The 16,325-nt window shown below is 41.8% G+C and overlaps 1 protein-coding gene across 4 annotated transcripts in view; it reads left to right on the top strand.

The window, feature by feature from the left end:
• Positions 1–16,325, top strand: part of IPO8 (importin 8) — a 49,428-nt gene that overhangs the window by 18,996 nt on the left and 14,107 nt on the right. For all 4 annotated transcript variants that reach the window (XM_026868213.1, XM_026868211.1, XM_026868212.1 and 1 more), the window contains exons 11-19: positions 320–396; positions 2,424–2,540; positions 4,063–4,152; positions 4,824–4,989; positions 5,566–5,726; positions 6,151–6,276; positions 8,047–8,113; positions 8,808–8,933; positions 15,464–15,561. In XM_026868213.1, coding sequence (XP_026724014.1) covers positions 320–396; positions 2,424–2,540; positions 4,063–4,152; positions 4,824–4,989; positions 5,566–5,726; positions 6,151–6,276; positions 8,047–8,113; positions 8,808–8,933; positions 15,464–15,561 — 1,028 coding nt within the window. The remainder of the gene's footprint in view (positions 1–319; positions 397–2,423; positions 2,541–4,062; positions 4,153–4,823; positions 4,990–5,565; positions 5,727–6,150; positions 6,277–8,046; positions 8,114–8,807; positions 8,934–15,463; positions 15,562–16,325) is intronic.

Genomic DNA, 16,325 nt, shown 5'->3' with positions numbered 1-16,325 from the left:
AATAAAGCCAAGATTATTCATCCCTTAAATATATGGTCTCAAAAGAATTAATGAATAAATAATGCATTCCTAATAAAGGGAATGATGAGTGGTCAGTAAATTTGGAAGGCAAGAAGTAAATGCTTTTATAAACTATGTGACATATGCTTGGGTCTGACTCTTCAAGCATGACGTGAAAACTGTGTCAATAGTTTTGAAGTTACACATTCACCCTGATTTTGTTATATCCCACAAACAAGACGGTTTATAAAAATGTTGTTATTATTATGTCATTCAGATGAGGAATTTTTTTTTTCCTTTTTTTTAAAAAATTTGTTAGATGTGTTTGAGGATTATGCATCCACCACAACAGCAGCACAGAATCTCCTTTATACTGCTGCAAAGAAGAGAAAAGAGGTATGGAACTAGTGGTATTTAATTATTTGAAGTTTCCTTAATAATGTCATTTTCTCTTAAAACTGAAGACGCTACAGGAAGCTAGTCTTGAGAAATATACTTCCTAATAAATAGCCAAATGCTTTCCTGACTGAGTGCCGTCAATTTGGGGAGAATTAAAATATGTGTGTATGCATAAATAAATAAATAGGTGGCCTAATCTTGCAGCTTTAAAATGAACCTGTCAGATATGAACTGAGTTGGAATAGATGTACTGGTATTTTCCCATGTTTGCAGACGGCTTCTGTCACAGCTGTTCTGAGCTTCCCAAATTGTAGCAGGGGAAAGAGTGAACCTGATCCTTATTAATTTTTACTGATGCTATGTAAAATTCATAGAATCACAGAATTGTCTAGGTTGGAAAAGACCTTGAAGATCATCCAGTCCAACCATTAACCTAACATTGACAGTTCCCAACTACACCAGATCCCTCAGCACTATGTCAACCCGACTCTTGAACACCTCCCGGCATGGGGACTCCACCACCTCCCTGGGCAGCCCATTCCAACACCCAACAACCCCTTCTGGAAAGAAATGCTTCCTAAACCTTCCCTGGCTCAACTTGAGGTCATTACCTCTTGTCCTATCACTTGTTACTTGGTTAAAGAGACTCGTCCTCAGCTCCCTGCAACCTCTTTTCAGGTAGCTGTAGAGGGCGATGAGGTCTCCCCTCAGCCTCCTCCAGACTAAACACCCCCAGTTCCCTCAGCCGCTCCCTGTACGACCTGTGCTCCAGACCCTGCACCAGCTCCGTTGCCCTTCTCTGGACATGCTCAAGTCATTCAATGTCCTTTTTGTAGTGAGGGGCCCAAAACTGAACACAGGAATCGAGGGGCGGCCTCACCAGTGCCGAGTACGGGGTCAGATCCGTTCCCTGTCCCTGCTGGCCACGCTATTGCTGACACAAGCCAGGATGCCATTGGCCTTCTTGGCCACCTGGGCACACTGCTGGCTCCTGTTCAGCCGGCTGTCAATCAACACCCCAGGTCCCTCTCTGACTGGCAGCTCTCCAGCCACTCCTCCCCAAGCCTGTAGCGCTGCTGGGGGTTGTTGTGGCCCAAGGGCAGCCCCCGGCATTTGGCCTTATTCTGTTGGCAACAGGGAAATTATCAAGAATGAAACCAATTTCATACAGCTACTCTTTAAATGAGGACATAACTTTTCTGTAGATCTTTCTATACTTACAGTGATTCGTGCAAACATACCCGGCCAAGCCCTGGAAAGCATGTATCAGTTTGCTAAAATTGCAAACTCTTTTCTGGGTACCATTTTAACAAACAGTAAATATGGATCTCCATTTCCAGATAGATTTACAGAGAAGTGCATAGTCTTTATGTCGGGTGGAGTAGCTTCTGACCTTTCTACTTCTTTATTATCAAAACAGTCCTTGCCCACTGACCTTCTAATTTTCATAATTTCTACTGAGGCTGTCAAAATGTCATAATATCTCATAAACACATGATGGGTGTAGAAATGACATTAAACATTTTGGTTTTGCCAAGAAACTTTCCTAAGTCTAGTTAACTTTTGAAGTTATTGTCAGAATCAATAGATTAAAATAAGTTTATGAGGTTTTAGTCCAACATGTTCTTGAATACGTATATCTTCATATATATGTGTACACACACATATGTATTTATACATGTGTGAGACAAGCCATGGAAGTTAAGGGAAAAAAATGGGTGAAGTACTGTTTGAGCCACTTGCCTTTTCATCACCTTTTTTGGTTTGCCTCAAGATAACAAAAATACCTTATACTATTACTAATGAGAAATTTCAAGGAGATTAATTTAATTTTGATAAGTTTGGCTGAAAAGTTAGAAAAGGAACCTTCTAAATTTTAACCATGGAAAGATGCTACACATAGTACCTCACAGTTGCTTTGGGCAAGATAAAATTTCTACTTTAAAATGTCATGATTTTTTTAACTTAAATGATACTGTTAAAATAATTTGACTAAAGGAGATTGTGTTTTCTGTCTTGCATAGGTATTACCAAAAATGATGGCATATTGCTACCAGATTCTGACAGAGCCAAACATTGATCCAAGGAAGAAAGATGGAGCTTTGCATGTTATAGGATCCCTAGCAGATATTTTACTGAAGGTAAGTGGGTAAAGAAGTGAAAAATGTTTGTAATTCTTATTATCAACTGCCATTTCCAATAAAAAACTCTTAGCTTTTTAAAGTATGGCTAGCTCTTAGCCATATTTATAAAGTCCAGAGAGATTGCACTGTGCAGTAAGAATCTGAGGGTTTGTTTCTTTAAAAATATTAACATTCTTTCCTAGTTTTTATAATCCCATTTTATAACCAGATTTTTCTTCTCAAGTTTCTTCAAAGCTCTGTTTGTTTGCTACAGAAGAGTCCCTTGGTCCTCTCCTGCTTTACTAGTAAAATGGAAGGGTGTTAAAAAAGCAAACATCAGTAACATTGCCTATGATTTTTTAGCAAACCCCTCAACAGTCTACGCTATTGTGGGCTGCTTCTGGTTCCAGAAAAATGTTTACTTAACATGTTGCAGGAATGTTTTGTCTAGCTTTCCAGCTTTCTTACCCTGCAATATGTGGCTTTAAGTCTTACTTCATCAGCCAGTTGGGAGTTTTGAAAATAACTTAAAAACACAGTTTCTATCCCTCCTCCATTTTTTAATAGACAGTATCTTCAGAATTTTGTGTATTTGTCTGGAATTCGAATACACATTTAATCCATACTGTTGCTCTCTAACATGATATTGATTGCAGTTTTCCATATGCTTTCATAGACAGCGGAGTCCAAAGTATGCCCTCTCTCCATGTCAAAAGTAACTGCCAAAAAGTTACCACTTTTAGCATGAGAATGGCAGCCTTGTGCTGGAGGCTTCCTTTTAAAAGTAATTTATGTGAGTTGTCTTGTCTGTGCAGGAGTTGTCTACATGTTACAAGCAACATCTTACCAACATTTGCCATCTATTTTTTACCAATGTATCAATGCATGATCTGATCTGAAATGCTGAAAAGTCAGTAACTTTTGCAGAATTTTTGTGGATTACAAAATGGGATTTGCCAAGGTTGGAATAAGGAAGGATAATTTTCATTGAATATCCTTCTCCAGCCAAGGATATTTCTGTCACAAAGGAATTACTTAATTCTTTAATAAACATGAAAAAAGATGTCAGTTACTGTTGTACTGTGTAAAATAATTAGTTTTGATGCTTATAGTAACAACAGGTAATTTGAAACTCAGATCTTTTTCATACTAAGCTTATGTTTAACTTCAGGTATGCATGTACTCCTTTGTAGGAAGAATGGAGGTACTAGGTTATTGATCCTAATTACTTTTTAAGAAAAATCAGCTGGAATCAATTGCCTTACAGAAAATGAAAATTTCAGTTTACAGTACTGTAATGAGTAACGTAGAATTGAATATTATATGTACAGTTCTTTCACTTACCTGGCTTTGAAGTTGCTATGCTTATGAGTTTTGTTCAGTTCAAGGTAAGAGATCCAGATCTCTTCATGAGAGAATACTTTTATTACCTAGACAAAACATTGTATTTCCCATGGTTCATAGTTTACATGGATTACTGGCTAGAATGAAGTATGTAAAATAAATGGTCTCCAAAATCAAGATGTGTTTACACCAACAGAAGAGTGTCTTCAAGGATCAAATGGAGCTGATGTTACAGAATCATGTGTTTCCATTGTTCATGTCTAACCTGGGGTACCTCAGAGCTAGAGTAAGTTCACCATTTATATCAATTTTGGTATTTTCCATGATTCTTTCCTTTGCAGTTTGACTTCATTCTGAATGTTAATGAAAGAAATAAAACAAATATGTAGTAAAATTTCAAGTAACAATCTTGTACAGTAATTTTTCAGCATTTTGATTTAAAAAATGATTTGTCAGTTCAATTCATTGATGTAAAGTCTATGTCATATTATTGTTTACCTCATCAATCAGACTTGAGAATTTGAGCAGTAGTTGTGGCCCTTTTGTGACCATTTTTCATTAGCAGATCTCAATAACTAGAGTGGTTGGATGGCTGTGAAATATAAGTAGGATGTCCACACAGTAGACAATGTCAATTTGAGTGTAGTTTGAAGAAAATTACTGAGTTTCCATGTCAGTCATAAACAGTTTTCTTTAATTTCTGTTCTGACTTTTCCCTCCAGAAGGACCAAAACTATGAATGCCAATTATATGCATACTGAATTTATTGGAATTTGGGAGAGGAAGTTAAAGAACTGCTTGAGTGCAAAATTTGTGTTATATTTACTGTATGCATGCACCATAATTAAGAAAAAAAAAAAGCAATACATGCAAACAGAGTTCACATTGGTTTTGAATCAGTTAAGTAGGGCTAAAAATTGCAGTAGTCTCTAGCTTACATTTCTTTTTGTCATGCAGTCCTGTTGGGTACTTCATTCATTCAGCGCTTTGAAATTTCACAATGAGCTAAACTTGAGGAATGCAGTAGAGTTGGCAAAGAAGAGCCTGATTGATGATAAGGAAATGCCTGTCAAAGTAGAAGCAGCCATAGCTCTTCAGACGTTAATAAGCAACCAAGAGCAAGGTATACTACAGTGATTCATCAGTTGTATACACTGATTTAATTTTATTTTTTTTAGAGATGAGGAGGTTGGTGCAGATTTATCTAAAGATTTCTGTTATTTAAAGACATAGATTTCAGAATGTTTCATCGTATTTAGACAGTTTCCCTTGCTCATGAGTTACTGTATACATCCCAGAATTCTGACTACAAATTTTTACAGCAAGTCTCTGCACAAAAGAAGTTAGAATCAATATATTTGTTTTAATAAAGTGAATAGCACCTGTCTTTGTTTTTCTTCAGTGAAATGAAAGAGTGTGTATGTTTAAGAATGAACGCTGCCTAGATATGAGGGCATGTATTCCCCAAAACAGCGGATTTTTGTTGTAGATGGCATTTCGGTATTGAATGTGGTAAATGTACCATTTATTTTGTTAGTCTGCTAGTTGTGGTCTGTAAAACTGCCTTAGGTAGGGTTTTTAAATTTTTTTACTAGTGAATTAAACTTATTTTGTTCAAGACAGTTACCTAGTAGTTTTGAGCTACTGTATATTTGTGTTTATGGATAGTTGATTTCACCTAGTTTCAATTGTTTTTTAGCCAAGGAATATGTGAAGCCTTATGTAAGGCCAGTTATGCAAGAGCTCTTGCACATTGTTAGAGAGACGGAAAATGATGATCTTACTAATGTAATCCAGAAGATGATCTGCGAGTACAGTCAAGAAGTAGCTACTATCGCCGTTGACATGACTCAACACCTGGTAAGAAACAACAGTCCAGTCAGAGGCACATGCCTAATTTGGTAAACTAATGGACTTGTTTGACTTGCACACTGTTTAAAGTAATCTTTATAAAGGTGCACCTATGGTATTCACATTTTTTTTTTTTTCTGTATGAAGTGTCTTTAAAATCTATAGGTTTTTCAAGAGACTGAATTTTGTCACTGGTTTTAATGAGACAAGCTCTAACTATTTAACATTTCAAGTGATTTAACATAGCCAGACTTCTCAAAAAAAGCAGAGTTTTTAATTTTATGTATTCCCCTTTCAAAAGTGAGGAGCATATTTTTCAACACTGACAGCTCTTACAGATAAGGCATTGCTGCTGTTGCATTAGGTATCTTGGTTTTGCATGACAAATTAGAAATCTGAGTGCTCTTATCAAGTTGATTGTTTTTTTTCCTAGGCTGAAATATTTGGTAAAGTACTTCAGAGTGAGGAATATGAGGAAGTAGAGGACAAAACAGTTATGGCCATGGGCATCTTGCACACAATTGACACGATCCTGACAGTTGTGGAAGATCACAAGGAGGTGAGATTTTCTTTTATACGTCTTTTCTCGTGCAGTTCCCTCATGCCTTCCATTCATGTCAACAAGCACTTCTATGTATATTGCATAACTTGAGTTGACATGAATATATATTTACTGTAGCAAGATGGTGAGTTAGTACCAAGTGATCTCTGACAAATTTGTATTTAAAGCCCGGTTTACTTTTGTGATTTCTTAATTGTTTAGCTCTCAAATCTGAGGGGAATTTATATCCTAAGGGTGAAATCCTTAGCCCTTATTCTGGGATAATTGTATTACAGACTTCTAAAAGAGATCTTAGGAATAAATATTTTGCGTAAGGCTATTTTTTTACAGTGGAGATTTATATGTTGTTGTTTACCCAGAAATTTCTTGGATAGAATTCTTAGGAATTGGTCTCCCAGTTGTGGTGTGGTGTAAGTCTACATTTCACATATTCACAAAGAAAGATTCTTTCTGCTCATACTACCTGGGCTATCTGAGGTAGGAAGGAGTTCAGTGACTGACCAGAGAGGCAAAGTCAGTAGTTTTAAGATCAGTTGGCATAAAAGTGCTTTGTCTTAGATTGTTTTGCTTCCTTGACTTACAATGTTTCATTGTGAGTGTGAAATATTTTTGTGAAGCTTATAATTTTAAAAATACAATATTTAAAATAGTAATTTTTTTCTTGTAAGACCATTGGGTTCCTTCAAATTTTAAACCATCTTCCATTCCTTTACAAGAACCCCTTGCATCTTTTGAAAGCTAAAATGAAAACTGGAAGCTAAGCTGAGCTTCAGGAATGATAATCTGAAGTGGTTCTTCAGGTTTTAGCCTAGGAAAACCTTTGGGGTTGGATTATTTTTGGTATAAACTTATCAGCTTCTTTTTCTGTTCTGTGAAGCACAAACTAAAATATTGTGCAGAGTGCTCTTCATCTCAGGATCTTAAATCATTTTAGAAGTTTTATAAATGATATACAAATGATATGTGAAACTGAAAATTCCTTAGAAATTAATTTCTTTTTCACTGTTAAGTATGGAGAGAGTTTAGGGGATATAACTTTTGAGTCAAGTGTCTGAAGGTAAGTGGATGAATCTGTGGTCACATACTTAATTCCTTTGCAGGAACAAGCCCAGAAAGCCTGGCATTCTGCAAGATTATGTCTGTAATGAATGACCTGTAATAATAACATGAAATGTCTGTTTGCTGGTTTTAATTAGACTTATAATGTGGCCATACAGTTCTCCTTGTAATTTAATTTAATTTCTAAATGTAGTCTCTGTCCAGCATGGCAAGGCTGAGTCCTGACTTCTACACAGTTGTATGCTTCCAATTTCTGCATGTGTTTCTTTTGCTGAGCCTACCCTAGGAAGCTTTCCACGGACCTCAGGCAAAAACATCTCTTCCTTTCTTCCTTTTAACCCATTCTACTTCTAAGTTTTTGGACAGAGGCTTTATCTCAAATGCGTTGAGTGAGTGTCACTTTATATCCAGACAGGACAACAGATACAGCTTTTGACAGGATCTGTAGAATAATCATAAAATAAGTTTTTTTTAAAAGAATAAAAATCCTGTAAGTGACAAGTTTTAAAGCAATACTGTTTATTGAAAATTTGAGTACTTATGTCAGTGAGACCTTGTTTCATAATATTGTGATTGTTAGTGCATCACTTAAAAGTGATAAAAGCCTTTTTGCTTTGAAGGACTTCTCAAACTGAATTAGTCAAATACATTGATGAAATTACTGTATTTCTAAGTTTTAAAATAAATTGCTTTATGTTTTTGTTTCAGATAACTCAACAGCTCGAGAGCATTTGTTTACAGATTATTGGCCTCGTTTTGCAGAAACATGTTATAGGTAGGTTTTAGAGATAATTTTTAGAAAAACATTGCATATTTTTACATAGCAAATTCATTAATTAATTACTGCAGACAATACTGTCTTCCTGAACAGAACTTAATCTTTTTTGTGTGTGCTTCTTTAAAGAAAAAATATGTTAATTTTCAGTGATGATTTGTTTCTCCTGATCTCCTCTTATATACCTGTCACACTGGTTATTGTATTTTGGAGGTCAGACTCAAAAGCAGAAGATACAGTTCTGATTTTAGTTCTAGCTAGCTATGTTAAAGGATGGCGTTTGCAACTAAATCAGGATTTTATGGACATGGTCTGCAAATTAAATTACTGCTTTATCAGTACACTGCACTAAAGAGCTACATAGTTTTATGCTAAGGCCTTTAACAAAAAACAAAGGTTGAGGGGAAAAAAAATATTTCAGTATATCATTTAGAAGCAAGTTCTTTGATGTGCTGGTAATATATTTTTCTGGTGTGTATTTATAATGAAAAACTATGCATATTATTGTAACTATAGCCAGCATAAGGCCCATCTAAAAGATTCCTTTCCAATTTGTATTATTTTTCTGTGTATTGATTTAGTTACTCATTGCTGTCTTATTATATGACTCGGGGCTTGGTTTCAGATTTCAAGGTATTTGCAAGCTAAAATTACTCTTTAAAGTACCCTACTTCAAATTGTTTCTCCTTTCCAGAATTTTATGAAGAAATTCTTTCCTTGGCCTACAGCTTGACATGCCAGATGATTTCACCTCAAATGTGGCAGCTTTTAGGTGTTCTATATGAGGTTTTCCAGCAGGATTGCTTTGAGTACTTTGCAGGTATGATCACTTCTATTCTATTGATGCTTTCACTGTTTGGAAATTCACCTCTTAAACCTGCTTTAATAAGGGTCGTTTTCCTTTAATGTCTTGGTTTAAAATGATCATGTGTTTGAGTCATGCCCTGACTGTCTGTTTAGTGTGGGAGTATAACAGGAGTGTATTTAAGTAGGAGAAGCATGTTTAAATCTGTCAGTAAGATCAGTTATTGTAGGAGGTCAAAGAAAGCTGAAATAAACTAAGTTAATGTGAAACCACAAATTAATTAATTAAAATGTAACCCTATTCTGTTTTCTCTTCTGGAGCTTGTCCTGGTTCAACTAGGATAGGGTTAGGTTTCCCCAGCAGAGAGAGAGGGGGAAGTGATCTCCAGCCGGGTTATTCATACCATGCTGACGTCAGGTCCAGGGGCGGAACCTTTTTACTTTCCCTTTTTGGTGGCGGTACCCACGTGTTGGCTTTGTTCCGTGACCATTTTACGATATTTCTCTGTATATCGTTTGTCTTGTTCACTGTTATTGCTGTTTATTGTTGTTATCATTGCTACTGTTGTTGTTCAGATTGTTTATCACACTGTTGTATTAATTTTTTTTCTTATTTTAGACCGGGGTTTGTGCCTCACTGCCAGCCCAACCAGGTGTGGGTGGGGGAGGGGCAACAGCAACGTGCTCTCCGTTCCCGGCAGGGCCTAAACCAGCACAGCCTTAATTGGCGCCCGACGTGGGGCTCAAAGTAAGAATAAAAAGGGACAGACCCTGACCAGAGTGTGATAGAGCAATCTGTTTGGTGTAATTTTTCTGTTTGTATTTGTTTGATAAGAAAATGTTTGCAATGCTGGCCCACTTGCTTGTGTGATGGGGCTGGATTAATCCTTATATCCAGTGTATGATCCCTGTGGTGGCGTTTGTTATCGGTGGAAAATATATAAAGTGTCTTATGTTGTTATATGGGCTACTGAATGCTTATGCTGCCTTTGTATCGCTGGGGGTGGGGGTGGGCCGGTACCTGTTTGCTGTTTGGGCTTTTGTTAGGGGTCTCACCCCCTCTATGGGTGAGCCAGGGGAAGAGAGCCTCTCGGCTTTGGGGAGTTTCAGTTATCCTTGGAGCCTGCAGGCCAGTGTGTTTGCGGCAGAGTGCCTTCTGAATGTCTGCCTGATTTCGGTTTTGGCCATGTGGCATTTTACTAACAACAGCAGTGCCCGGAAACCTGCCCCGAGGTCAGATAAGAGTGAGTGGCAAGGGGTGTGGGAAAAGATGGGCAAAGGCCTGAGTTGGTGGGCACCTCCAATGCTCTGGAATTTCACTCCTGAACAAATGCAGAGCCCTGAGAAGGTGATGGAGTGCTTAGAAAGAGTGTGTTACCAAACTGGCAAAACCCAGGAGACACAAATCACTGCAATGTGTTGGGGACTTGGCCATGCCTCTGTGTCCTCTTTAATACCACCCACTGCCCTCAAGGGGAAGAAAGGGCTGCAGGATCTGAGAGTGAACTCACTGAAACTGCCTGTCCTCCCGGTCCAGATACTGAGCCAGTCTCAGTCGCCTCCACCAGCACAGCGACTGAGCCAGAGAGCCAGCCAGTGCCGGTATCAGTCGCCCCGATACAGAAAACAAAATATACCAGAAAGTCAATTCGCAGAGTGAGGGATGGGGAAGAGCCAGGCCCATCACAGGAACAGGAGGAAGGGCCAGTGGTGATCGTCCGATCTCTATCCCCGACTGAGCTGCAAGATATATGGAGAGATTTTGGCCGCCTGAGAGGCGAGCAGATTTGCACCTGGCTGCTCCGATGCTGGGACAATGGAGTCAGTGCTTTTGAGATGGAGGGGAGAGAGGCCAAGCAGCTGGGATCTTTGGCCAAGGATGCTGGCATTGATAGGGAAATAGGGAAACAGACTCAAACCCTCAGCCTTTGGAAGCGACTCCTGCTCAGTGTAAGGGAGAGGCACCCCTATAAGGATGATATCCTATGTCAGCTGAGCAAATGGACCAACATTGAGAAAGGCATCCAGAACCTCAGGGAACTGGCTGTGTTTGAGATGTTCTATGGTGATCTGAATAATGAGCAGTCACCCATGGACCCAGATCAGGCCCCTTGCACACACCTGATGTGGTGAAAGTTCCTGAAGAATGCACCAGAAGCACACTCGAAAGCACTGGCAATAGTGTCCTGGTGGACAGACACCCAAACTCTAACAGTGGATGGAGTGGTTGGCAAGCTCCGGCAATATGAGGGAAATCTCCCTTAATCTCAATATTCCCTGGTCTCAGCTGTGGAGGAATTGTCTCAGAGGGTCCAAAAAATGGAAGAGGACATGTCCTACATTCCACCTGCACGGGCTGATGTCTCAGCCATTAGAAGTAAACGTTTCCCTACCCAAGAGAAAGGCAGCAGAAGGTACACACCACGAGGCACCCTGTGGTTTTTCCTCTGCAACCATGGAGTGAACATGAGGAGGTGGGATGGACAGCCCACTGCTGCCCTAGCTGCACGAGTAGAGCAACTGAAAGAGAAGACCATCACAAAAGGGGAGTCCTCCAAGAAAAGTACAGCTCCAGTGTCCAGTCAGAAATTCCCCAGACAAAATAGAATGGTGAACATTATGTCTGACCCTCTTGAGGGGACCAGTAAATCATTCTCACAAGTGAGTGATGATGAGCAGGATTAGAGGGGCCCTGCCTCCAGCCAGGTGGAGGAAAGGGATAATCGGATTTACTGGACAGTGTGGATCCGATGGCCTGGCACGTCAGACCCACAAGAGTATAAGGCTCTGGTGGACACTGGTGCACAGTGCACCCTGATGCCATCGAGCTACAGTGGGGTTGAATCCATCTGCATCTCCGGAGTGACAGGGGGATCCCAACAGCTGACCCTACTGGAAGCTGAAGTGAGCCTGACTGGGAAGGACTGGCATAAGCACCCCATTGTGATTGGCCCAGATGCCCCGTGCATCCTGGGCATAGACTGTCTCGGGAGAGGGTACTTCAGAGACCCAAAAGGGTACCGGTGGGCTTTTGGTGTAGCTGCCCTGGAGGGGATTGAACAGTTGTCCACCTTACCTGGCCTCTCAGAGGATCCCTCAGTGGTGGGGCGGCTTAAGGTTGAGGAGCAGCGAGTGCTAATTGCTACCAGGACGGTGCACCGGCGGCAGTACCGCACTGACGAGATTCCCTGGTCCCCATCCATCAGCTGATCCGTCAACTAGAAAGCCAGAAGGTGATCAGCAAAACTCACTCACCCTTCAACAGCCCTGTATGGCCAGTAAGAAAGCCTAATGGCGAATGGAGGCTGACTGTGGACTACCGCGGCCTGAATGAAGTTACCCCAGCAATGAGTGCTGCAGTGCCAGACATGCTGGAGCTCCAGTATGAACTGGAGTCGAAGGCAACCAAGTGGTATGTCACGACTGACATTGCTAACGCGTTCTTCTCCATTCCGATAGCGCCAGAGTGCAGGCCACAGTTTGCGTTCGCTTGGAGAGGCATCCAGTACACCTGGAATTGATTGCCCCAGGGGTGGAACCACAGCTCCACCATTTGCCATGGACTGGTCCATACTGCACTGGAGAGAGGTGGGGCTCCAGAACACCTGCAGTACATTGATGACATCATTGTATGGGGAGACACAGCCAAGGAAGTCTTTGAGAAAGGGAATAAGATAATTGAAATCCTCCTGAAGGCCGGCTTTGCCATTAAGCAAAAGAAAGTTAAGGGGCCTGCAAGGGAAATTCAATTCCTAGGAATAAAATGGCAAGATGGGCGTCGCCACATCCCAATGGAGGTGATAAACAAGATAACAGCCATGGCCCCACCAACCTCTAAAAAGGAGACTCAGTCTTTCCTGGGCGCTGTGGGGTTCTGGAGGATGCACATCCCGAACTACAGCCTGATTGTGAGCCCTCTCTACCACGCAACCTGTAAGAAGAACGATTTTGAATGGGGCCCTGAGCAACAACAATCCTTTGAACAGATTAAACGGGAGATTGCCCAAGCAGTAGCCCTCGGGCCAGTCCGGGAAGGGCAGGAGGTTAAGAACATGCTCTACACCGCAGCTGGGGAGAATGGCCCTACCTGGAGCCTCTGGCAGAGAGCACCTGGGGAGACCCGAGGCCGACCTCTGGGCTTTTGGAGCCGGGGATACAAAGGCTCTGAAGCGAATTATACACCAACTGAGAAGGAGATACTGGCAGCGTACGAAGGAGTTCGGGCTGCCTCAGAAGTGGTCGGCACTGAAACACAGCTCCTCCTGGCACCCCGACTGCCGGTGCTGGGGTGGATGTTCAAAGGAAAGGCCTCCTCCACACACCATGCAACTGATGCCACGTGGAGTAAATGGGTTGCATTGATAACACAACGGGCTCAAATAGGGAACCCCAGCCGCCCAGGGATACTAGAGGTGATTACGAACTGGTCAGAGAGCAAAGATTCCGGGATGTCACCATAACAGGAGGTGACACGTGCTAAGGAGGCCCCACCATATAACGAGCTGCCGGATGAGGAGAAGCGATATGCCCTGTTCACTGATGGGTCTTGTCGCATTGTGGGAAAACATCGACAATGGAAGGCTGCTGTATGGAGTCCCACATGACGGGTCAGTGAAGCTGCTGAGGGACAGAGTGAATTGAGCCAATTTGCAGAGGTGAAAGCCGTTCAGCTTGCTTTGGATATTGCTGAGAGGGAAAAGTGGTTGAGGCTCTACCTCTACACCGACTCGTGGGCAGTGGCGAACACCCTGTGGAAATGGTTGCAGCAATGGAAGCAGAACAACTGGCAACATACGGGTAAAACCATCTGTGCTGCTGAAGTATGGCAGGACATTGCAGCCCGTGTGGAAAACCTCGTTGAGAAGGTGCGCCATGTGGATGCCCGTGTACCCAAGAGTCAGGCCACTGATGAGCATCGACACAACCAGCAGGCAGACCAAGCTGCTGAGATTAGAGTGACTCAGGTGGACTTGGACTGGCAGCGCAAAGGTGAACTTTTCATAGCTCGGTGGGCCGAAGAGACCTCGGGCCACCAAGGTAGGGATGCAACATACGGGTGGGCTCAAGATCGAGGGGTGGACCTTACTATTAACACCATTGCAGAGATCATCCACGGATGTGAGACGTGTGCTGCAATCAAATATGCCAAGCGGGTGACGCCCCAGCAAAATGGAGAGTGATGGCTGAAATATAGATATGGAGAGGCCTGGCAGATCGACTACATCACACTGCCACAGACCCGTCACAGGAAGCGCCACGTGCTCACAATGGTGGAAGTAACTGCTGGATGGCTGGAAACTTAGCCAGCACCCCACACCACCACCCAGAACACCATCCTGGGCCTTGAAACCCAAGTCCTGTGGCAACACGGCACCCCAGAGAGAACTGCATCAGACACCGGGACCCACTTCCGAAACAACCTCATAAATACCTGGGCAGAAGAACACGGCATCGAGTGGGTCTACCATATCCCCTACCAGGCACCAGCCTCTGGGAAGATCGAGCGCTACAATGGACTGTTAAAAACCACATTGAAAGCACTGGGAGGTGGGACCTTCAAAGACTGGGACATGCATCTAGCAAAGGCCACCTGGCTAGTCAACACAAGAGGATCTGCCAGTCGAGCTGGCCTGGCTCAGTCGAAACCTCCACGTGCTGTAGATGGGGATAAAGTCCCTGTGGTGCGCATGAGGAATATATTGGGGAAAATGGTCTGGGTTAGTCCTGCACCAGGCGAAGGTAAAGGCAAACCCATCCATGGGATTGTTTTTGCCCAAGGACCTGGGGGTACCTGGTGGGTGATGCAGGACAATGGACAGGTCCGATGTGTACCACTGGGGGACTTGATTCTGGGTGAGAACATGCCGTGAATTATGCTGTGCCTGTGTAAATTATTACTTTGTTATTGTTAACTGCTAAATGGCAGCTGGACATGACGCAGATGGTATAGAATAAAGGGGTGGATTATGTCCTGGTTCAGCTAGGATAGGGTTAGGTTTCCCCAGCAGAGAGAGAGGGGGAAGGGATCTCCAGCCGGGTTATTCATACCATGCTGACATCAGGTCCAGGGGCTGAACCTTTCTACTTTCCCTTTTTGGCTTTTTGGTGGCGGTACCCACGTGTCGGCTTTGTTCCGTGACCATTTTGCGTTATTTCTCTGTATATCGTTTGTCTTGTTCACTGTTATTGCTGTTTATTGTTGTTATCATTGCTACTATTGTTGTTCAGATTGTTTATCACACTGTTGTATTACATTTTTTTCTTATTTTAGCCCAGGGTTTGTGCCTCACTGCCAGCCCGACCGGCTGCGGGTGGGGGAAGGGCAACAGCAATGTGCTCTCCAGTCCTGGCAGGGCTTAAACCAACTCAGAGCTGCACCCTGTATGGTGCACGTTATGAGCAATTCTGGTAGAGTAGAGTTTTGCAGAGTTCAAACTTCCAGCCATATCCCAAGAATCTGAATTCCATTATAGGACTACAGCCTCACAGGTTAGCACTTGCATGGATTACTTTGGAATTTTCTCTTTTGCTCTCCTTGTTCTGCAGATATGATGCCTCTCTTACATAATTACGTGACCATTGACACAGATACTTTGCTGTCTAACCCAAAGCATTTAGAAATCATTTATGCTATGTGTAAAAAGGTAAGGTTTCTGATTCTTATTGTTGCAGTTATCACTGGTAGTCAGCAGTCAGATTAGTGGAGTGACCTGAACATGCCAGGTGGTGGCCAGTCATTTCAGAACGAAATGAAATTTGGTCTCAACTCAGTTCCAAGTACACATAACACATTCACACTTTTTAAGTGACATGCTTTTAAAAAAATTACATGCACAAATCTGTGTGGGAGAAAGTTGCTGTTCTTCTTGACTCTCTTCTATGAACAGCTATTTTGGTAAGTAGAGGAATTAATGAAGCCTGATTTCCTTGGGTTGTGTATCTTGCGATTAGATTCTTTAGTTGTCAGCTAAGGTGCAAACTCATTTAAAGTTCTGCCTGCATTCATAATGTTTCTCTTCTATACTGATTCTCTCACATATAAGAAACTATGAGATCACACTGCAGCCTTTCTCTGATTTTGGGAATTATAGAGTGTTAGGCATCTTGCTTATTTTTAAGAAAGTTATAGAAATTAAATGTGTCTGAGAATTCTGCTGCTTTGTCAGATTTGATTGACACTGACCGTAGAATTGAAAAGTACTGAGAAGCAGCAGTCAGTTTCACATGTATGGGCATATACCTGTGGTGATTGCATGCATCTTGTTTTTAATTAGAAACTAGCCTAGAGATAGAACTTCACTTTGTCAGGCTGTTAGTCTGCCAGTGTCTATTAGAATTGAAGTCTAAAACCAGAAACAGAATGTGGAAACCATCAATGATTCTTGTAAGTAACATTTCCTTTAAAAAA

Source organism: Athene cunicularia, assembly GCF_003259725.1.
Source record: "Athene cunicularia isolate RWA chromosome 1 unlocalized genomic scaffold, athCun1 chr1_part2, whole genome shotgun sequence".
NCBI classification, from domain to species: domain Eukaryota; kingdom Metazoa; phylum Chordata; class Aves; order Strigiformes; family Strigidae; genus Athene; species Athene cunicularia.
Note: the sequence above shows the minus strand (reverse complement) of the source record. Positions and strands in the feature narration are given on the sequence as shown.